This window comes from Oncorhynchus mykiss, chromosome 4 (genome assembly GCF_057628025.1).
Source record: "Oncorhynchus mykiss isolate SJ-2025 chromosome 4, ASM5762802v1, whole genome shotgun sequence".
Classification (NCBI taxonomy): domain Eukaryota; kingdom Metazoa; phylum Chordata; class Actinopteri; order Salmoniformes; family Salmonidae; genus Oncorhynchus; species Oncorhynchus mykiss.
The window spans coordinates 37,374,494-37,398,317 of NC_143025.1; the positions used below are offsets into that span (position 1 = coordinate 37,374,494).

Sequence of the window (23,824 nt, forward strand, 5' to 3'; positions counted from 1 at the left end):
GCCTATCCCTCCATTTGGCAAATCTGACCATAATTCTATCTATGGCTCACATCAACAGCATCCCCCCGGAAACCCTAGACCCACTCCAATTCACATACCGCCCCAACAGATCCGCAGATGATGCAATCTAAATTGCGCTCCACACTGCCCTTTCCCACCTGGACAAAAGGAACACCTATGTAAGAATGCTGTTCATTGACTACAGCTCTGCGTTCAACACCATAGTGCCAACAAAGCTCATCACTAAGATGCCTTGGGACACCTTGGGACTAAACACCTCCCTCTGCAACTGGATCTTGTACTTCCTGACGGGCCGCCCCCAGGTGGTAAGGGTAGGCAACAACAAATCTGCCACACTAATCATCAACACGGGGGCTCCTCGGGTGCGTGCTTAGTCGCCTCCTGTACTCCCTGTCATCAACGACTGCGCGGCCAAGCATGACTCCAATGGCTCCTTTTTCTTGTCTCTCATGGTTTGAGATTCCTTTAGGTGCCTTTTGGCAAACTCCAAGCGGGCTGTTATGTGCCTTTTACTGAGGAGTGGCTTCCGTTTGACCACTCTACCATAAAGGCCTGATTGGTGCAGAGCTGCAGAGATGGTTGTCCTTCTGGAAGGTTCTCACATCTCCACAGAGGAACTCTGGAGCTCTGTCAGAGTGACCATCGGGTTCTTGGTCACCTCCCTTACCAAGGCCTTTCTCACCCAATTGCTCAATTTGACCCGGTGGCCAGCTCTAGGAAGAGTCTCAGTGGTTCCAAACTTCTTCCATTTAAGAATGATGGAGGCCCCTGTTCTTTGGGACCTTCAATGCTGCAAAAATGTTTTGGTACCATTCCCCAGATCTGTGCCTCGACACAATCCTGTCTCGGAGCTCTACGGGCAATTCCTTCGACTTCGTGGCTTGGTTTTTGCTCTGACATGCACTGTCAACTGTGGGACCTTATATAGACAGGTGTGTGCCTTTCCAAATCATGTCCAATCAATTGAATTTACCACAGGTGGACTGCAAGTTGCAGAAACATCTAAAAGATGATCAATGGAAACAGGATGCGCATGAGTTCAATTTTGAGTCTCATAGCAAAGGGTCTGAATACTTTTTAAACTAGGGTATTTCTGTTAATTATCTGTAATACTTTTGTAAAAATTTCAATATAACTGTTTTTGCCATGTCATTATGGTGTATTGTATGTAGATTACTGAGTTTTTTAAATATTATTTTTACTCCATGCTGTAATCGCTGCCGAAGGTGCTTCAACAAAGCACTGAGTAAAGGGTCTGAATACTTATATAAATGTGATATTTCTGGGGAGTTTTATACACATTTGCAAACACTTCTAAAAACTATTTTTGCTTTGTCATTATGGGGTATTGTGTGTACATTGACGAGGGGGACATTTTTTAAATCAATTCTAGAATAAGGCTGTAACGTAACAAAATGTGGAAAAAAGTCTATGTGTCTGAATACTTTCCCCCGAAGGCACTGTATGTCCTACAAACACATGCTTAGTACTGTTAGAAGCGTAAGAACGGTGGAGCCGATGATAAGAGTCTGCGATACAGCCGGTCCAAAGAAACCTAAAATGTACTTCTTTTTTTATCCCCATTTTTACTGTTCGTAAAAAAGTTTGATCTTTTACCTTTTTGCAACTTGCCATGCCTTCATTTTTTGTCTCTCCTTGATGTAAATATATATCCCCTGTCCAATTCACAGTTTGTCCACTAGATATCAGTAGGAGATCACATGATGTTGAGAAGTTGCTAACACTAAGATTTGAATCAAATTTCCAAAAAGACAAGGGCTGTAGCTTTCAAATTATATGTAACTTTCTATTTTCTTGCAGGGCCCAAACAAGAGTTTAAAAGGGTAAGAAATGCTGATATTAGAGAAAGAACCTGATCAGGTGAAAAAAGGTAATGGCAGAGTTTTTAGCAGAAGTCATGATGGAGGGGGAAAAAAACGCTTTGTCAGCCTCCCTTCTAGTATGGCCTGGTATCAATGACCTCACACAAACACACACACACACACACACACACAGAGAAAACATGACTTAGAGGTTTTAGACAGTCCTTTGTTTGAAGCCTTCTGAGACAAACACACAAACAACACCAACACCAATCTGAGGCTACACATTCACAAACACATGCATAGTACACAACAAAACGATTTAAACTAGAAATCCTATATTCATCACATTTTAGCCTCAAAACCATCTTCCCAAGACCACCTTCATAGAACCCCCCCCCCCCCTTAGCCCCAACCTCAAACTGACTGACTAATCTCTCTGGTGATAAAAGGCCTAGGGGGCAAGGGAGATGAGTGGGGGGTTGGAGGTTAGGTGGTATATGGTGTAGGGGGTAAGTAGGATAGAATACCAGGCATCGCTGTAGATAAAGGACAAGATAGACAACACTGATGTCCCCATCAAGGGGTGGGGTGTCAGTATGCCAGACTTTGTCAAGGTCCCCCCATCAAAGACCTTTAAGTGATAGTTCATGCTAATCATCTTATTCATGCTGTGTATTTAATCGAATTACACATTGTTGATAACTTCTCAAAGCCCATTGAGGTTTAAAACGAATTTACACCCCCCCCAGTCTATGAGGACCTTCTTGAACAAGGGACCAACCAAGCTCTAATTTACCAAAGCACATCTATCAATCTGATACAGGTAGGAAACAGGAAGCAGAACGTCTAGAGCAGGAAGTATGAAGTAGATACCAGGAAGTGGAGGTGCCCTACTTACTCAGTATGTAGAGGGAGAGAGTGAGGCCAGCTAGACAGAAACCCTCAAAGAAACGCAGTGTGCTGAACATAGTCACGTTGAAGGAGAACGCTACGCTCAAACCAAACACCAACATGAACAGCACCGAGACGATCAGAACAGGTTGACGACCGAACCTGAGAGAGAGGGGGGAGACGGCGGGAGAGAGAGAGAGAGAGGGGGGGGGGGCAGACATAGAGAGAGAGGGGGGCAGACAGAGAAACAGAGCGAAAGTGAGAGAAATGGTGTGAAATGGAAGTGGAGAGGAAGAAATTAGTATTTTGGTCTGGAAGAGAACATTCCAATCCTCTACAGTCTGTTTGGTTCAGAGGTCAGCAGGTCATTGGGTCAGAGTTGTGAACCAGTTATTCTATAGCCTCTGTTGCTATAGCCTCTGTTGCCTACAGACAACCTCAACACGGAGAGCAGTAGGTGTTTCAACACAAGACGATGCTCTGTTCTGAGATGTATGGGGGAAGGGGATGCAGCCACAGATGTGAAATGAAAGAAGGGGACAGTGCAGGGTAGTGTACCAGTCGGCTACGACTCCCATCACCAGGTAGCCGAAGATAGATCCCACTAGGAAAGAGAACTTAGCGATGTGAACCTTCCAGGCTGAATCACACACCAAGTTCCACTGCAGAGAGAGAGAGAGAGAGAGAGAGAGAAAATTAAATATATTGTTAACAATATGAAATAATACCTCAAACATCCTTATTGGTTATGAGTATTTTGTATCACCTTTTACCCCCAACCCCTCTTATAATTCCACTAGTTCCTAATGCAACAAAAATCTATATTTTCATGGTCAATTTATTTGGTGGTGAAAGAAAGAGAGGGACAAACATACACCATATATATATCAACAGCATTATATCCCACAGCAAACACCACAACAGGAAGAGTAATGAGTCATTCGTTAGAGAATAGAGAAAAAAAAACTAAAAGATCCCTATGCACAATTTGGTTGGAGTTTTTTTACCCTGAGAACCTGTGTGCAGATGGAAGGCACAGACAGCACAGAGTGGTGTGATTTATCAACACTGTCTGTCTCTCTTTCTTCCCCGCTCTATCTCTCTCTCTCTCTCTAATTCTTCCTTTGTCTCTCATACACTCTTTCTCTATCTCTTTCTATCCCTTGCTCTCTCTCTCTCTCCCTCCCTCTCGCTCCTTTTTTCTTTCCCTCTGTTATGCTCTGAATGTGTTGATTATTCATGAAGGGCGATTTGGAGTTTTGAGTGTGCAAACATGTTGTAATCTCATGTGTACCATTCAAACATGCCCCACAAGGAAACCAGAGATTGTGTGTGTGTGTGTGTGTGTGTGCATGTGAGGGAGAGTGATATATGAAAGTCTGAAGATATATTTGAAGTCACAAAGAGCCTGTCTGTGTTCATGAGTATCAGATAATAAGAACATCTATGTTTTGTGTCAATGCACACAATGGTGTAGTTCATTTAAAACAGCTTTCAATGTGTGCATTTTGGTGTGTGTGTGATGTCAAGCAGCTGTTAGTGAAAGAGTATGGCTGTTTAACAGTGACTCACACCCTGCTGAGCCCCCAGCTTCGTTCCAGAGCGGAGGGAGTGAGAGAAGAGGAGGGGGAGAAGAATGGAGGGAAAGATAGAGGGAGGGAAAGAGAGAGAGAAGAGAGGGATAGAGAGTTGGAGGGAGAAATGGAAGAGAGAGAGAGAGAGCAGGATGGGAGAGGGAGCAGAGAGAGGGATGATAAAGAGCGATACAGGGATTGAGAGAGATGAAGAGAAAGAGAGAGATGGAGATAGATGGAGGGGGAGAGGAAAGAGAGGAGAGAGCAGGAGGGGAGGAGAGAGAGAGAGAGGGAAAGAGAGAAAGAGGATAAGAAGGAAAGAGAGATGATTATTGGGTATGAGTGATAAGTCTGCAGTGGCCTGGGCAGTGTGAGATAAAGAAAGACACAGTCTGTAATAGGTGTATCTAATGGCTATTTAAACTCAGCATTATCAGAGAAAGCAGATGTCTGGCACTGTACACACACACACACACACACACACACACACACACACACACACACACACATAGACACAGACACAGTAAAACATCCATAAAGGATCACACACACTAACAACACACACACTGAAACCTTATCTCATAGAAGTTTAAGATTAAATTGATTGTTTGTCAAACCTGCTCATATGCTGGTTCATGTGTTGGGGTAACAAGAGACAGCGTACACCTACTCTTCTTCTATGATGGATCGTGGAATAATCACATTCCTTGCTCTCATTAGCACCACAGAGGCTACACTGCCACATATATCACATTAAACACTGAATAACTAAATTAGCTTGCATGGATAATTATACTCCAGAGTGCAGCGTGTTTTTGATAATGCCAATTCAGGTCACAGGATAAATTAAAGTGGTTGAAAAATGAGTTACTGTGTGCTCTGAGAGCAAACTGTGATCTGTTTTACAGTAGGCCTATGGCACAGAATGGAACACTGGACAGAGTGCATGCGCTGTCCATGGTGCTGGGTAGGCTACATTTCTTTGAGAATTAGCTTGTGCCCGCCCTATAGTTGCATAGGATGCAGTGTTGGTGATTCTGATGATTAGGCCTATTATGTATTTTCAGACGCAGAAATCATCAGAAGGAAGGTATGGTATATGGAGCACACGTTACCTTGGTAACCACGTTCTGACTGAGTCCCGTCTGCAGCTCGAGTTTCCACTCCTTGCACTCGCACTCCATGCCGCCGCTGTAAGGCACGGGCTTACCAATGTCTCCGTTAGTGGCGGTCACCGGTAACTTTGAAGAACCAACGGTCCAATTACTTCCGTTAACAAGAGGCTGCACGCACGTGCCTTTTGGTTGCGCCAAAAGGAAATAATCCGAAAACTGGCTAAATCCGATAAATAAAGCCGGTATCCACGTCAGAACAACGAGCTGTTTTTGGTGTTTCCCAAATCCCCCGAGAGACGGTAGTACCGTGCCGTCGACGTGCGGCAGGAGCCTAGGTGCCTGTGTCTGCTCCAGCGGCATGAAGCCGTTCTCCGGTGGCGGTTGTTCCCGGTCCTGCGGCTGCGCCTCCGCCACCGGCCGCTCTGGTCCCGCTGCCATCTATCTATACAACAAAGAGGTGCCAAACCCCACAGCCAAACTCCGGGCGCTCTGCTGCCCTGTCCACACCGCTCTGCGTAAACCCTTTGTTACAAAGGAAACCCGGAGCGCAGGCAGACCAATCTTGTGTGTCCAACAAAGACGCATAGAATGAGGTCTGGCAGATTACCGAGCGGTTGGTCATCTCACCATGGTGCTCCGGTTAGAATGGGCCGACCGAATAACAGTTTCAGGTGGAGCCTGGGTCTCAGGGGAAAGCCGAGGTGAGGACACAGGCAAGGTGGTGGCTCGGAGAGGCAGGCATGCTTACCATGTGCTTTGTGTTCCAACCAGGTATAGCTTCCATGTCGGGCTAACACACAGGCAAAGAGGTGTGGGTGACCGATCAGTCTAAACTCGAGGCTGCACATCTGCTAGCCCCTCCACGCGCTCCACAGGTAACACACCTGTCCAATCCTTGACCCCTCGCAGGTATTGTGGTGGTGGTGGTCATTGCTCCAGTTTACAGACAAAGCCAACCGTTATCCTACATCTCGTCCGGCTCTCAAACTATAAGAGATCACCGTTTGATTTCCATGAACAGGTAACCTATTTCTCTATTCGTCTGGGTCTCCAGTCCTGAACAATTCGATCCCACACCCAGTCTCAGAGATAGAATCAAGCCCCGCCCGCCCTGGTCGTGCACCGCGCTGTGATTGGTCAGTGTTTACGGGGCGATTGCACCACTCACGCGCAATTGGGCATCGGTGCCGTAACCCAGGCCTACCAAACGGCAACAAAGATCTCCTTTGTTTAACCCGTGTCCCATTTCCCATAAAATAATAAGATGAGTTCATGCGAAATACTACAATTACTGTTTATTGTCGATGAGGGTAGGTAGATTAACTGAATATGTGTTGGAAGCTATAATGATTTGTGTCAACTAAAGCGAGCGAGGGGCTCCCAATCACAGTCTACCGAGCTCAGTTGATTATAATATCCATGTCAGAATGTCTGACTCATAAATAGATAATAACGTTTGCATTTCTGGAGATGACAATAGCCTGTCACTCAGGTGGGTTGCAGCTGCAGCCTACTGTACAATTATCACATTGTCGCCTCCGCAAGGTGATGTGTGGATAGTATGACGCCAGAGGGCGCCAAATGATCACAAACTAAGGGCGAGTGCAATCAGAGATCAGTACATAATAACGAGATACTCGTGTCTCCGCCCTAACAATGGGAGTCGTTTTTCTAAAGGCGGGAAGGTAGGCGAAACGTTTTAGGTCCAAAATAAGCCGATAGAAACCGAATTGGGCTTATATTTGACATATTTTGGCAAGAGTGAAACCTTTCTCTTCGCCTCTTCCTCTCTGGTATAATGCATTGCCTAATGTTTGACAGTAGGCAGGTTCCATTGACCCACGTTTAAAGCCAATTTATGCTTGCTTGGAAATGTGGTCGCAGGCGCCTATGGAGGGTGTGACGCAATGGCGGAGCCCCTGTCGGCATGCAGAGGCCAAATTGAGCTCCGTACCACATCGCTGTACGCCTCCCAAATTTGTAACAATGCGGAGGGCTCCATATAGCGCCGTATAGCTCCACATTGACATGACTGGTAGGAGGGGGCTGGAGGTCCTGCCTGTATAAAACAAATCTCAATTGACAACTTCCTTCACAACAGCTACAGCTCACATCACCTTAAACGCTGCATGGACAAAAGTCGGCAGATATATGTAACGGATGTGAAATAGCTAGCTAGTTAGCGGTGGTACGCGCTAAATAGCGTTTCAATCGGTGACGTCACTTTCTCTGAGTCCTTGAAGTAGTGGTTCCGCTCGCTCTGCAAGAGCCGCGGCTTTTGTGAAGCGATGGGTAACGATGCTTCGTGGGTAATGTTGTTGATGTGTGCAGAGGGTCCCTGGTTCGCGCCCGGGTATGGGCGAGGGGACGGTCTAAAGTTATACTGTTACATATAGATGAAGACTTTTTCTGAAGATCAATTACATTTTTATCAGTTCAACAAGGGTGGATTTTTGTTTTTGTTAGAGTGAAAAATTATGCTGGCTCATCTAACCAATAGGCGGCGCTATCACCGGTCCTAGGTTGGTAACTGTTCTGTGAGCAATAGAGTTAGTTAGTTGAGTATTGGTCTCCATGATAGGTAGTGGTGTAAATCAGTTCCTAATAAATTACAAGTAAAGATTACATCCTGTGTCCTCCAATTATATGTTGGTCTATTCGATATACTACATTTGGCGACGAGACAAAATCGGGAAAGAAGTTTTCGGTGAGACTACAGAGTTGTATGAGTTATGAACGGTGAAACTACCGTGAGTGAATATTAGCATGCTAGTTAGCTAGGAAAGGCTAAGCGAGTGAGAGCTACATGGGTTTGCTTGCAAATGCCTTCTTTTTGGAAGCAGTGACGGGACGACAGAAAGAATGGAAGGCACAGTAGGATTGGTGGCACCATTTGACTACAAGACACAGTTGTGGGAAGAATATTGCGAAGTTTTCAACAATTTTTTTTGTTGCAAATGAGATCGCCAACGCAGCAAAGCAAAGGGCCATTTTACTGAGCTGTGTGGGCGTGCAAACCTACACCTTGATGAGGAATTTACTGAGCCCGGCGCAAAGCCAGGAGAGAAATAATTTGAGGACTTGGTGAGTCTACTGAATACAAATGTCAAGCCTTATTTTCCACCATAATTTGCAAATAAATTCATTAAAAATCCTACAATGTGATTTTCTGGATTTTTTTCTCATTTTGTCTGTCATAGTTGAAGTGTACCTATGATGAAAATTACAGGCCTCTCTCATCTTTTTAAGTGGGAGAACTTGCACAATTGGTGGCTGACTAAATACTTTTTTTGCCCCACTGTATGTTTTCAATAAACATTGGAGATTAAATATAGTTTACATGTAGTCAACAATCTAAGCCAACCCCGTCTGTTTTACCCCATAGTTGCACACGTGTTCAGTTTCGCTGCTTAACAACCAACCCTTTCTATAGCCTAGTGATTATAAGGGCGGTACTGAAATGGTCTTCTACATGAAAAAACTCCAAGACTCGATATAGCTTACACAAATCAATCCACCCACACTGCTGCTATTAAAAGTTTGACACTTCTGGAAATGGAAGGAAGGATTCGGGTTGATAAAGAAAGGGTGGTTTATGCGTATGTTGCTCTGCATTTCCATGACAACAAGCATAGGGGTCATAACCCAGGTCTCCAACAATAGGCCTACCTCACACACATAGGAGCAACATTCTGCAGTTACATGTTTGAGCTAATGTGAGACGCTCAGTCTTGCAATAAATGAATTATGCACACACACTATACCCTGACAGTCAATCATCATAAACACTCACTTATGCAAGCAAGCACACACGCACGCTCTCATGCACACACTCACACACACACAGACACACACCTACACACACACACACAGAAAGAGCTGTGAGATTCCTCAGAGCCTGCTGAGTTCGTTGGGGTAGAGTCGTTCTGGTCAATGTCAAGTACAGAGGCCAAGGCTGTTCAGTCTGTGTACAGTGTACAGGATAGGCTACCCCACATGGTAAACAACACATTACTGCAACATTATATTCAGAATTGACACCATTTGAGACCAAGACACATTACTGTTAACCTTTTAGAAGAGCTCATGCCTAGTGGTGAAGATTGAATGTCTTCATATTATCTTTATATTATCTTTAAAGGGGCATTCAGCAGTTGCTACATCTATTTTTGGACTTGTAAATGAATGATAATTACCCATTGATTCTTGAAGAATACAACATATAAATGCCTAATGAACTTAGTTCAACTGTCTTACTCCATCAAATCAAAGTTTATTTGCCACGTACGGCGGATACAACAGTGAAATGCTTACTTACAGGCTCTAACCAATAGTGCAAAACAGGTATTAGGTGAACAATAGGTAAGTAAAGAAATAAAAACAACAGTGAAAAACAGTAGCGAGGCTATATACAGTAGCGAGGCTACATACACCAGACACCATCAGAACCCAAAATATAAGCTTGTCTTACTCCAACACTTTGTAAACAAAGAAAATGTTAACAAACACTATATAGTCTTAAAACATGGTTAAAACTATAACTGTGACATCATGGATGGTCAGTCCTTGCATCCAAAGCTTTGTCTATGAATTTGAGAGAGTTTACATTTCTCCAGCCCTATCCCTCAGCTTTTTACTGAACCAGGGGCAGGGAAACGCCTTGTTATTGTTTCTACTGCTGATTGCCGCTTTAAAGATACTGTAAGATAATAAGATGGAAATAGGTATAACTCATTCTTTATTGTGCTGATTAAAATCAGTAAGATTGACTTCCAGGTTCTCGCTACAAGTGACAGAGTGCTGTCAAACTGGTTTTTCCTGTGGACACCACCCATTGTCTTGGATGAGGGATCTGCATATTGTTAGTGTCTAGGCATGTGTGTTACAGTGATAAAAGGATTTACCAAACTAGGTAACACTTTACTTGACACCCAGTGCCTTTAACACATGCTCATGCTCATAACCATGTCATAATATGTCATAACACTGTCATGACCCATATATTTACACCTGTTGTGACATACAGTGCCATGCGAAAGTATTCGGCCCCATTGAACTTTGCGACCTTTTGCCACATTTCAGGCTTCAAACATAAAGATATAAAACTGTATTTTTTTGTGAAGAATCAACAACAAGTGGGACACAATCATGAAGTGGAACGACATTTATTGGATATTTCAAACTTTTTTAACAAATCAAAAACTGAAAAATTGGGCGTGCAAAATTATTCAGCCCCCTTAAGTTAATACTTTGTAGCGCCACCTTTTGCTGCGATGACAGCTGTAAGTCGCTTGGGGTATGTCTCTATCAGTTTTGCACATCGAGAGACTGAAAGTTTTTCCCAAATCCTCCTTGCAAAACAGCTCGAGCTCAGTGAGGTTGGATGGAGAGCATTTGTGAACAGCAGTTTTCAGTTCTTTCCACAGATTCTCGATTGGATTCAGGTCTGGACTTTGACTTGGCCATTCTAACACCTGGATATGTTTATTTTTGAACCATTCCATTGTAGATTTTGCTTTATGTTTTGGATCATTGTCTTGTTGGAAGACAAATCTCCGTCCCAGTCTCAGGTCTTTTGCAGACTCCATCAGGTTTTCTTCCAGAATGGTCCTGTATTGGCTCCATCCATCTTCCCATCAATTTTAACCATCTTCCCTGTCCCTGCTGAAGAAAAGCAGGCCCAAACCATGATGCTGCCACCACCATGTTTGACAGTGGGGATGATGGGTTCAGGGTGATGAGCTGTGTTGCTTTTACGCCAAACATAACGTTTTGCATTGTTGCCAAAAAGTTCCATTTTGGTTTCATCTGACCAGAGCACCTTCTTCCACATGTTTGGTGTGTCTCCCAGGTGGCTTGTGGCAAACTTTAAACGACACTTTTTATGGATATCTTTAAGAAATTGCTTTCTTCTTGCCACTCTTCCATAAAGGCCAGATTTGTGCAATATACGACTGAATGTTGTCCTATGGACAGACTCTCCCACCTCAGCTGTAGATCTCTGCAGTTCATCCAGAGTGATCATGGGCCTCTTGGCTGCATCTCTGATCAGTCTTCTCCTTGTATGAGCTGAAAGTTTAGAGGGACGGCCAGGTCTTGGTAGATTTGCAGTGGTCTGATACTCCTTCCATTTCAATATTATCGCTTGCACAGTGCTCCTTGGGATGTTTAAAGCTTGGGAAATCTTTTTGTATCCAAATCCGGCTTTAAACTTCTTCACAACAGTATCTCGGACCTGCCTGGTGTGTTCCTTGTTCTTCATGATGCTCTCTGCGCTTTTAACGGACCTCTGAGACTATCACAGTGCAGGTGCATTTATACGGAGACTTGATTACACACAGGTGGATTGTATTTATCATCATTAGTCATTTAGGTCAACATTGGATCATTCAGAGATCCTCACTGAACTTCTGGAGAGAGTTTGCTGCACTGAAAGTAAAGGGGCTGAATAATTTTGCACGCCCAATTTTTCAGTTTTGATTTGTTAAAAAAGTTTGAAATATCCAATAAATGTCGTTCCACTTCATGATTGTGTCCCCCTTGTTGTTGATTCTTCACAAAAAAGTACAGTTTTATATCTTTATGTTTGAAGCCTGAAATGTGGCAAAAGGTCGCAAAGTTCAAGGGGGCTGAATACTTTCGCAAGGCACTGTATATTGCGTTACTTTATGGTTGGTTATGGCCTACATGAGCTTGAGTTTGTTTGTTTCTCCTGCCAAGAAGTTCCCTTTCGTTTGAAAGTTTGTTTCTCACATCATTTGTCATAAAGTGCATTTTCCACAAGTTATTTACAATATGATGAAAATAAATGACGGTAGAGAATCTATTACAACTACAACACCGTCATGATGCATTATGACCATCCTGTGTCACTTTACTTGGACTAAGAAAATACACTTTATGACACTGTCAAGAAGCATTATGACCATCGTAATCACATATGCCAGATAGGCCTATTATGCACACCTACATCAGTCATCAGTCAAAAAGAGGGTGTCTTGTCCTGCTCTTGCATTCATCCCAGTCACCAGCAACAGAGCATTGGGGTAGGTGCATGTCTGACATCAATATGTGCACAATTATATATATATATATATATATATATATATATATATATATATATATATATATATATATATATTAACATAAACATACTGTTGACATGTAGGCTATGGTGTAATGTAATGTTTTGCCTTGTGTGGTAGGTTTTGTGCGTTTTGACACTCTTATGTAGGTGTCATAACCAGCCATAAAATAACGCAATATATGTCACACAGGTCTAAATATGTGTCATGACAGTGTTATGACTATATTATAACAGGTTATGACACGTTATGTCAGTTGTTATGACATAGTTATATCTGTGTCATAAACATGTTATGATGCTGGGTATCAAGTAAAGTGTTACCAAAAACTGTTATAATGAATACTGTTATGAATGCTGTTGTAATGAATGTCTCATTAGAGATGAACTGTCACAATTGTCTGAAACTTACAACTCACTTACTGTTTTTTAAAGATGACCAATATTGGATCGCCTTCGATATGTTCATTAGCCAGGGGGCCTTTCCTTTTCTGATAGTCTCTTACTACATTAATTTCCTCAATAGGGATCTGTTGGAAAGAAACAGTAAACATTTCAGTGTCAAGACTTCTTTAGTTTGACCTTCAACAATAGACTGAAACACTGAGAGATAATTAGCCTACCCTCCCACAGAAAACCCAGGCATGTACGCACACACACACACACACACACACACACGTTTTGTTCTTCTATCCTCGTGTGGACATTCAAAATCGTATTTCCCTAACCCCTAAACCTAACCCTTACCCTAAACTTAACTCTAACCCAAACCCTAAACCTAAGTCCTAACCCTAATTGCTAACCCCTTACCCTAACCCTAATTGTAACCCTAACCCATAAACTTAAAATATCCTTTGTCCTCATGGGGACATGTCCCCACGAGGTAGATTTTTCCTTGTTTTTACTATCCTTGTAGGGACTTTGGGGGATTTTATGTGCCCACAAGGTTGAAGAACCAAACCAAACACACACACCACTTATCCACCTAAGCTGGGCTACGGAACATAGATATCATACTAAATGGAAGACAACAGATTTACGTTTACTATGATACATCTCCCCTGAGTACAGGTTGAGATAGAGGAGGGCCGGGGACGTGGAAAGAAAAAAACACTAAATTAAAATGTTTTTCTAGGCAAGTAGGTTGATGAAAGGTGTGGTCTGTTTTGTTTGGCCAAAAACGACACTTTCCCGTGTTGCAGATCAAGTCGGTGCTGCCTAGGGACTCTGCTCCGCAGACAGGTGCAGGAGGGATCACATCAACCGCTTCAGACAGTCCCCTCTGACAGCTTTTGCGCACTGCAGCCAGGATTGCAAACTCTTCGTCCACCATTTTTCTCCAGCGGAGTTTTATAACTTTTTGGATCCAGAGATGAGTCTATACGGGTCCCAGGGGGTGTTTTATGTCAGCCGCAGTATCGGGTCCAGGCCCGACCTGAGCTGCGGAACTGGACAATATGCCCAGAGCGAAGTGCACGGTGGTAGTGGATACGGACAGGAGTACACGGACGATAATACTTACAGCTACTCAAAGGCTTCCATGCGAGGTGGTGGTGGAGGACAGGGGTAAGAATAGTTTTTCTTCAAAAGGCCCCTATTCTGCTGTGTTACACAATTGCGTTCACTTGCCCGTATACATTTGAACAAGGCTACAACTCCATTGCCACAGAAGATAAATACAATGCACTATATAACCGTGTCATCTAACACATTATTTCAATCTAGTTCATTATTTTTTTATGTCAAGGTCTTGATTTTGTCGGGGGGATAATTATAGGCCTATGTGTCGTTGTCGTATATATATAGCCTAGGCTATGGCAGGGGCGAATATTATCTGTGAGTGCCGACCCAGTTAATAATTTATTAGGCATCATTGAGAGGTCTTTGTTTCAAAGAATAACGACCTGCTGTCTTGAACCATGTGACAACCCCAAAAAATACAGAAAATGAACCACACAGCAAATTCTTCAGCGTTAAATCAACACTGACATTTAGTGTTACATTGAACTATGGGCCGGTGTCTAAATGGGTCCACCCTTTTCAGTGTTACATTAAAACGGTGCTTAGAGCTGACACTGTTACACTTTTTCAGTGTTAAGGAATGAACACTTTTAGGGTTATGCAATACCACCTCATATAGTATTTTTAACACTAGGAAGTGTATATAGTTTACACCAATGGTGTTATGCAATTAATATGTTTTTTACAGAACGTAATCAACATAATACACATTACAGAACTTAATTTTCAAAAATAACACTAGGATGTGTGTATAGTTTGCACCAATGGTGTTGTGCAATAACACCTCATAGTATTTGAACCATTATGCAAATGCAGTGCCTTCAGAAAGTACCCCTTGACTTTTCCCACATAAAAAAAAGCAGACATTTAATATACCTTTGAGCATGGTGAAGTTATTAATTACACTTGGGAGGGTGTATCAATACACCTAATCACTACAAAGATACAGGCGTACTTCCTAACTCAGTTGCTCATTTTTTTTCCAAAACATCCATCCTGTTTGCAACAAGGCACTGAAGTAAAAGTACAGAAAATGTGACAAATCCAACACAACACATCACTGAATACCGCTCTTCATATTTTCAAGCATGGTGGTGGCTGCATCATGTTATGGGTATGCTTGTCATCGGTAAGGACTGGGTTGTTTTTTTAGGATAAAAATAAACAGAATAAAGTTAAGCACAGGCAAAATCCTGGAGGGAAACTTGGTGGTCTGCTTTCCAACAGACAGTGGGAGACAAATTCACATTTTAGCAGGGCAATAACCTTAAACTCAAGGCCAAATAAACACTGAGTTGCTCACCAAGACAACACTGAATGTTCCTGAGTGGCCTAGTTACAGTTTTGACTTAAATCTGCTCAAATCTATGGCAAGACCTGAAAATGTCTGTCTAGCAATGATAAACTATCAACTTGACAGAGCTTGAATAATTTAAAAAAGAATAAAGTGCAAATATTGTATAATCCAAGTGTGCAAAGCTCTTAGAGTCTTACCAGAAAGACTCACAGCTGTAATCGCTGCAAGGTACTAAGATGTATTGACTCTGGGGTGTGAATACTTACAGTAAGGTACTAAGATGTATTGACTCTGGGGTGTGAATACTTACAGTACCAGTCAAAAGTTTGGACACACCTAATCATTCCAGGGTTTTTCTTTATTTTCACTATTTTCTACATTGTAGAATAATAGTGAAGAAGTCAAAACTAGGAAATAAAAAAATATGAAATCATGTAGTAACCAAGAAAGTTAAATATATTTTATATTTGAGATTCTTCAAAGAAGCCACCCTTTGTCTTGATGACAGCTTTGCACACTCTTGGCATTCTCTTAACCAGCTTCATGAGGTAGTCATCTGGAATACATTTAAATTTTACAAGGTGTGCCTTGTAAAATGTACATTTCTGGAGTTTCTTTCCTTTTTAATGTGTTTGAGCCAATCAGATGTGTTGTGACAAGGTAGGGGTGGTATACAGCAAATAGCCCTATTTGGTAAAAGACCAAGTCCTTATTATGGCAAGAACAGCTCAAATAAGCAAAAATAAAGTGTTATACATCGGTTTAAAGATGAACTTCTTGTTAATCCAACCACGGTGTCAGATTTCAAATAGGCTTTACGGCGAAAGCATACCATGCGATTATCTGAGAACAGCGCCCAGCAGACAAAAAATTACAAACAGTTACCAGCCAAGTAGAGGAGTTACACAAGTCAGAAATAGCGCTAAAATTAATCACTTACCTTTAATGATCTTCATATGGTTGCACTCACAAGACTCCAATTAACTCAAGAAATGTTTGTTTTGTTTGTTAAAGTCCCTCTTTATATCCAAAAACCTCTTTTGTTTGCACGTTTTGTTCAGTAATCCACTGGCTCAAAGGCAGTCACAACAGGCAGACGAAAAATCCGAAAAGTATCAGTAAAGTTTGTAGAAACATGTCAAACGATGTTTATAATCAATCCTCAGTTTGTTTTTAGTCATAATAATCAATAATATTTCAACCGGACAAAAGTTTCATCAATATAAAAGGAAAACGAGAAAGGCGCATCCTCGGTCGTGCGCATGAAAAACCTATGGGACACTGCAGGGTCCACTTACTCATTGAGGTCTTACTCCCTCATTCTTCAGAATACAAACCTGAAACAATTTCTAAAGACTGTTGACATCTAGTGGAAGCCATAGGAAGTGCAACTTGAGTCCTAAATCAATGGAATCTGTATAGGCAGTCAATGGAAAACTACAAATAAATAAAAAATCCCACTTCCTGAATGGATTTTTCTCAGGTTTTCACCTGCCATATCAGTTATGTTATACTCACAGACATTGTTGTAACAGTTTTGGAAACTTTAGAGTGTTTTCTATCCAAATCTACCAATTACATGCATATCCTAGCTTCTGGACCTGAGAAACAGGCAGTTTACTTTGGGCATGCTTTTCATCCGGAGGTGAAAATAGTGCCCCCTACTCTATTGAGGTTATAAAGGTCAGTCTATGCAGAACATTTCAAGAACATTGAACGTTTCTTCAAGTGCAGTCGCAAAAACCATTAAGCGCTATGATGAAACTGGCTCTTATGAGGGCCGCCACAGGAATGGAAGGCCCAGAGTTACCTCTGCTGCAGAGGGTAAGTTCATTAGAGTTACCAGCCTCAGAATATTGCACACCAAATAAATGCTTCACAGAGTTCAAGTAACATACACATCTCAACATCAACTGTTCAGAGGAGACTGCGTGAATCAGGCCTTCATGGTCGAATTGCTTCAAAGAAACCTCTACTAAACGACATCAATAGGAAGAAGAGACTTGTTTTGGCCAAGATACACGTGCAATGGACATTAGACCCGGTGGAAATCTGTCCTTTGGTCTGATGAGTCCAAATTGGAGATTTTTGGTTCCAACCACCATGTCTTTGTGAGACGCAGAGTAGGGTTGGGGGTGTGTGGGGGTGTGTTTGCTGGTAACACTGTCTGTGATGTATTTAGAATTCAAGGCACACTTAAGCAGCATGGCTACCACAACATTTTGCAGCGATACGCTATCCCATCTAGTTTGGGCTTAGTGGGACTATAATTTGTTTTTCAACAGGACACTGACCCAATGCACCTCCAGGCTGTGTAAGGGCAGATTTACCAAGAAGGAGAGTGATGGAGTGCTGCATCAGATTACCTGGCCTCCACAATCACCTGACCACCCAATTGAGATGGTTTGGGAAGAGTTGGACTGCAGAGTGAAGGAAAAGCAGCCAACAAGTGCTCAGTATGTGGGAATTCCTTCAAGACTGTTGGAAATGCATTCCAGGTGAAGCTGGTTGAGAGAATGTGAAGAATGTCCAAAGCTGTCATCAAGGCAAAGGGTGGCTGCTTTGTAGAGTCTCAAATATAAAACATATTTTGATTTGTTTAACACTTTTTTTGGTTACTAATTGATTACATATGTGTTATGTCATAATTGTGATGTCTTAGTAAAAACAAAGAAAAACCCTTGAACGAGTATGTGTCCAAACTTTTGACTGGTACTGTATGCAAATGAGATACCTCTGTACTTCATTTTGAATTTAATGAGCAAACATTTCTAAAAACATGTTTTCACTTTGTCATTATTGGGTACTGTGTGAAAGATGGGTGAGACAAAACATAGATTTAATACATTTTTCTACTCCGGCTGTAAACACAACAAAATGTGGAATAAATCCCAGGGTATGAATACCTTCTGAAGACAATGTCGGTCTGTATCTCTTGACAAGGTCACCCGTGTTGGATTAAGGACATTACAATCGTGTTTACGAGTCTTTAGTGCCACACACTCTTATATAAGCATGTGCAAAGACTTCAGAACTGGTAGCGGACATGCTCAAACTTGAATTAGCATAACCAAAGAGCCCTTCAACTGCTACAACACTTCGACTTGCATGTGGCCAAAAACAATTAATTGAAAGCCACATCCCCCACCAAGCCACAGCTCCAATATAATTTCCCCGGTGTGCCTTGCCTTTTTGAGTGAATTGTTGATTTTACCACCCCATGACTGTATTTGTTAGTGACAGAGACATGCTTGTTGAATTCATACATTTCCAGTCCTATGGACTGAAATTTCGCCCATGAAATAAATACATGTCATATAATGTTAGAACTAATGCATAAATATTGCATGTCAAATTGGCTAGCAAACGAATAACAGATCACGTCAATATGGCTAGTTAACGGGCTATGATCATAAACAGCGTGCAGTTACTTGCTAAATAACTAATGACAGAGCTAAATGTGGAATAATCGTTAATGTGTTTTTGACTATGCTCTTCAAGAGGTGATGATATTAAAACCAAGTAGTTGTCAATGGTTTTAGTGGACCTAGGGGGTCGTCTCCTTGCTCCCCCAGCAGCCAAATGGAACGCTCTGCACCGTATTGTGACGTTTTATTGATAGCAACCTATACAATTCTATAGAGTCTACAGTATGGAGGTCATGGTTACAGTTGAATATGTCTGTGATGACACAGGCAGCCCAATTCTGATCTTTTCCCCCACTAATTGGTCTTCTTGACAGTCACATCAGCTCTTTTCACATCAGATCTTTTTCAGAGCTGATCTGATTGGTCAAAAGACCAATTAGTGGGGGGAAAAAAGATCAGAATTGGGCTCCCTGTGTAAATGCAGCCTCTGTGTTGTTGTGTTGCAAATGGCATAGGGAGAATGTGACAGTTCTCTTGACTCACATTTCCCCTTGGTCTATCCCTGCACTCATGCTCAATTCAACTAGGGCATAGCGGAATCATCCTCGGATAACTAACGACTTGCTAATTGCTACACTAAGATAATAACTAATTTCAGTCAACCTTTGGGATCATTGATGTACATAGCAGAAAGTGTAATTGATGATGGGGATTGATGATGATGCTGACTACGATGTTGTTGTTTGAGGATGAAGATGATCATGATAACGATGTTTATATTATCGATGATGTTGACATATATACTGAGAACAATAATGATAGTCATGAAACTACTTTAAATGCCAAGATAACAAGTAACAGTTAACAAAGTTTTTGTTTTAAAAACACCTAAGGGGAGCAGTATCTGAGAATGAGGGGACCAGTATCTGAGAATGAGGGGAGCAGTATCTGAGAATGAGGGGACCAGTATCTGAGAATGAGGGGAGCAGTATCTGAGAATGAGGGGAGCAGTATCTGAGAATGAGGGGAGCAGTATCTGAGAATGAGGGGACCAGTATCTGAGAATGAGGGGAGCAGTATCTGAGAATGAGGGGAGCAGTATCTGAGAATGAGGGGAGCAGTATCTGAGAATGAGTGGACCAGTATCTGAGAATGAGGGGAGCAGTATCTGAGAATGAGGGGAGCAGCATCTGAGAATGAGGGGACCAGTATCTGAGAATGAGGGGAGCAGTATCTGAGAATGAGGGGAGCAGTATCTGAGAATGAGGGGACCAGTATCTGATAATGAGTGGATCAGTATCTGAGAATGAGGGGAGCAGTATCTGAGAATGAGGGGAGCAGTATCTGAGAATGAGGGGAGCAGTATCTGAGAATGAGGGGAGCAGTATCTGAGAATGAGGGGAGCAGTATCTGAGAATGAGGGGAGCAGTATCTGAGAATGAGGGGACCAGTATCTGAGAATGAGGGGACCAGTATCTGAGAATGAGGGGAGCAGTATCTGAGAATGAGGGGAGCAGTATCTGAGAATGCAACAGAAACGGCCATATTTGATATGCTTCTACCTCTGACTTAAACTGCTTCTGGCTGAACCCTGTTACATGCAGCTCCTAGGCCTCTGGTAGCCTATAACGCAACGCAACCACACAACCCGTTTGGAAAATATTCTTTGATCGATTTTGGTGGAAGCCTGTTGAATGTGACCTCTGCATGGACTGGTACCCTAACACTGCCCAGTTGGATTACAAGAAGATGTTGATTATAACCCTCCCCTCCATGTCTCCTACAGACAGTTCCCCCTCAGTGGCCTCCACCAGAAGGCGTACATCCTGCAGGGCCAGTGTCAGGACAACCTGAGGAAAGCAGAACACTACCTACAGGCTGTAAGTCACTACCCACCGTAGATATATAACAACAGTGTTCTGTTTCATTCTGTACTACCTACAGTCTGTGAGTCACTTCATGTCCTGTCTGCTTTGAGATACTGGCTTTGGTCATGATGTTAGTCTAAGTACACTTAGCCTCATGTCTGGCAACAGTAAATGTAATCAGACACTCTGACTAAGACATGTACTGCACCTGTAGACTGAGGTATGAACGCTGAGATTACTATACCAGTCCTGCAACCAAGCCCCCCCTTGACTTGCTTTAGGGGAATTGTGGTGTGTTAGTACAAGTAGGCCTATGCATTTAATCAGCAAAGGAACATGACTGTTAGGTTTCTTCAAGGGATACTGCGAGATTTTCAACTTAGGCATTTGCCTCGTTACCCAGAATCAGATGAACTCGAGGATGTCATTTGCATGTCTCTACGTGCAGCATGAAAGAAGTTACAGGTTGTTTTGTGAGCTAAAGCAAACTAGAGTTAGCAAAATGACTGGGAAGTCTACCGGTACAGCTAGTATGGCCAAAGTCTCGCACTATCCCTTTAAATGTCAGGTCTATTATATTATAATAATGAGATGATCCATAACAGGTCATTAGACTGGACACACTCACTCTGATGACGAGTCCTCACAACTGTGTGTCTGTGGTTGGCTGAGGCATTTGTGAAATATGCTCTGTCAGGTGTGACTCCGCCCTTCCGCTTCATGCGCGCAAAAGATCTTCAAACAGCTTTTAAATACGTTCAGCCTGTCAAGCCACGTCTTGTCAGAATCACGTCCGATTATATATCTCACCTGTCTCTGCCATATTTGGCATGTTCAGCATGTTCGTTGCAGGCATTGTCGACTCAGCATGTGTGTGCGTTTTGGTCACGCATGAAGTGAAAATAAGAAGTGCATCTCAGCGTGTGTCTGGCACACAGTCAGCAGTAAACCCAGGAATTATCTTTAAACACACACCAACAATGAAAACAAAACCCAGGGAAAGTGTTCATTTGGCCGTGACCTGTCACAGAATGTACTCTTTTAACTATTAAAGTACACTACTGTACCAACAGTCAGTTAGCCCACAGATAGAAGCTATCTGGACAGAAAGATCATGCATGGCATCCTCATGATCTATACATTATGGTCCTATCTTTGACTGGGTCTTGAACTGAAGGATTTACCTGACTGAATATGGTCTACCGTATTCCCGTTTGAGAAACCCAGAACGGCAAGTTGAGGCTAGACTGAACCTGATGTACAAAGTCATAACGTGTGTCTGACATTTCCCCGTGTGTCCTGCAGGGCAGCGATTCTGGGCGCGGCACAGTGGAGGCAGATCACTACATGGCCCTGGCCAGGGAGACCATAGAGCAGCTGAAGGCCTGTGCTCTGGACCTCAGACAGATGGGACAACCCAATGACAGCGTGGTCCGAAGGTTAGACACACTATGAGATGACCACCACTACCGCATACAGACAAACCAATATCCATTCTCCTTGTTTCTCTCTCTATTGCCCGTTCCCTCTCACTGTTTGAGGTCAGACACGCAAAACAGATGACTAGTGTGTTTCGTTTATTATTTATCTCATCTTATTTTACCAGGTAAGTTGACCGAGGACAAATTATATTTTACAGCAACGACCTGGGGAAGAGTTTCGGGAAGAGTTTAACATTGACATTCGCTCCCCCTTCTCCCCCCCCGCTCCCCCTACCCCCTCCATAGTGTGGAGATGTGTCGGGACCAGTTGACGGGAGTCCACATGGCCATAAACGGAACCATGCAAAGGCGGAGCCGGGGGAGCAGAGGGAGTGGCGCTTGGGAGGAAGCTGGGTGGAGCTTCAACGAGGCCATGGCCTGGATTGGACACCAGAAGGTAAGGAGAACCACACCCTACAGGACAGATGTGTAACGCCCGTGTAGGAAGGCACATGCTACAGGATTGCATAATATTATTGCTACCACCTGTTCCCCTTCAGATGAACTGCCTGCAGTCATATGTGTAATGCCAGTGCAGGAAAGCGTATGATACATATGAGTTACATATGATTGCACAACGTCAATGTTGTGTACCTGCAACCTGCCAGGAAGATGTAATATATTTGTTTTTAGTATTTTTCAATACTCTATATGGACATTAACATATTACATGTTGCACTTACCGGTAGATATATTTTTTAGTGTGAGACAAAAATGGTTCTGACAATGTGTTGCAAAACACCCCCAGTTCATATAGTATTAAAGTCATCATTTTGAAACACTTGAACCTTTGACATTTTGGGGAATTTTCTCCATTCCCCCACACATACAGTGGCAAGAAAAAGTATGTAAACCCTTTGGAATTGACCTGGATTTCTGCATAAATTGATCATAAAATTTGTTCTGATCGTCATTTAAGTCACAACAATAGACAAACACAGTCTGCTTAAACTAATAACACACAAACAATTATACCTTTCCATGTCTTTATTGAACACATCGTGTAAACATTCACAGTGCAGGGTGGAAAAAAAGTATGTGAACGCTTGGATTTAACCGGTTGACCCTCCTTTGGCAGCAATAACCTCAACCAAATGTTTTCTGTAGTTGCGGATCAGACCTGCCCAATGGTCAGGAGGAATTTTGGACCATTCTTCTTTACAAAGCTGTTTCAGTTCAGCAAGATTCTTGGGATGTCTGGTGTGAACCGCTCTCTTGAGGTCACAGCATCTCAATTGGGTTGAGGTCAGGACTGACTGGGCCACTCCAGAAGGCATATTTTCTTCTGTTGAAGCCATTCTGTTGTTGATTTACTTCTTTGTTTTAGGTCGTCGTCCTGTTGCATCACCCAACTTCTGTTGAGCTTCAATTGGCAGACAGATAGCCTAACATTATTATACAAAATTTCTTGATAAACTTGGAAATTCATTTTTAATAACATTTGTGTGTTATTAGTTTAAGCAGACTGTTTGTCTATTGTTGTGACTTAAATGAAGTGACTTAAATGTATTGTTCTTGCCACTGTACATGAACTGGTTAGTCCTGGAGGGCAGGTGTGTGTTTGAGAAGTCAGTGCAGATAACACTCTGACACTCAAACTTCATTTAGATCTGAATTCACCTGAAATGGCACACACACACACACACAATCACACGCAGTATTGTAATTGTCTTAAAGTAACCTTGACCCTCCCACTGCAATGTACAGTTCTCACAACCACAGGTGATGAACGTCATCCTTGCAATTGAACACCTTCCACTGCCAGCTTTTTGCAAACT

At 42.5% G+C, this 23,824-nt stretch overlaps 2 protein-coding genes across 3 annotated transcripts in view; one reads left to right on the forward strand and one right to left on the reverse strand.

Annotated features, from left to right (window-relative positions):
- Positions 1-6,541, reverse strand: part of slc22a23b (solute carrier family 22 member 23b) — a 28,819-nt gene extending 22,278 nt beyond the window's left edge. The window contains exons 1-3 of the mRNA XM_036968865.2: positions 5,428-6,541; positions 3,297-3,400; positions 2,746-2,900 (exon numbers count right to left, since the gene is read on the reverse strand). Of these exons, the coding sequence (XP_036824760.2) occupies positions 2,746-2,900; positions 3,297-3,400; positions 5,428-5,865 (697 nt within the window). The 5' untranslated portion in view covers positions 5,866-6,541. The remainder of the gene's footprint in view (positions 1-2,745; positions 2,901-3,296; positions 3,401-5,427) is intronic.
- Positions 6,542-13,454: 6,913 nt separating this feature from the next.
- Positions 13,455-23,824, forward strand: part of wu:fi04e12 (desmoplakin-A) — a 35,374-nt gene continuing 25,004 nt past the window's right edge. For both annotated transcript variants that reach the window (XM_036968811.2, XM_036968812.2), the window contains exons 1-4: positions 13,455-14,077; positions 20,484-20,577; positions 21,871-22,004; positions 22,293-22,443. In XM_036968811.2, the coding sequence (XP_036824706.2) occupies positions 13,884-14,077; positions 20,484-20,577; positions 21,871-22,004; positions 22,293-22,443 (573 nt within the window). In that variant the 5' untranslated portion in view covers positions 13,455-13,883. The remainder of the gene's footprint in view (positions 14,078-20,483; positions 20,578-21,870; positions 22,005-22,292; positions 22,444-23,824) is intronic.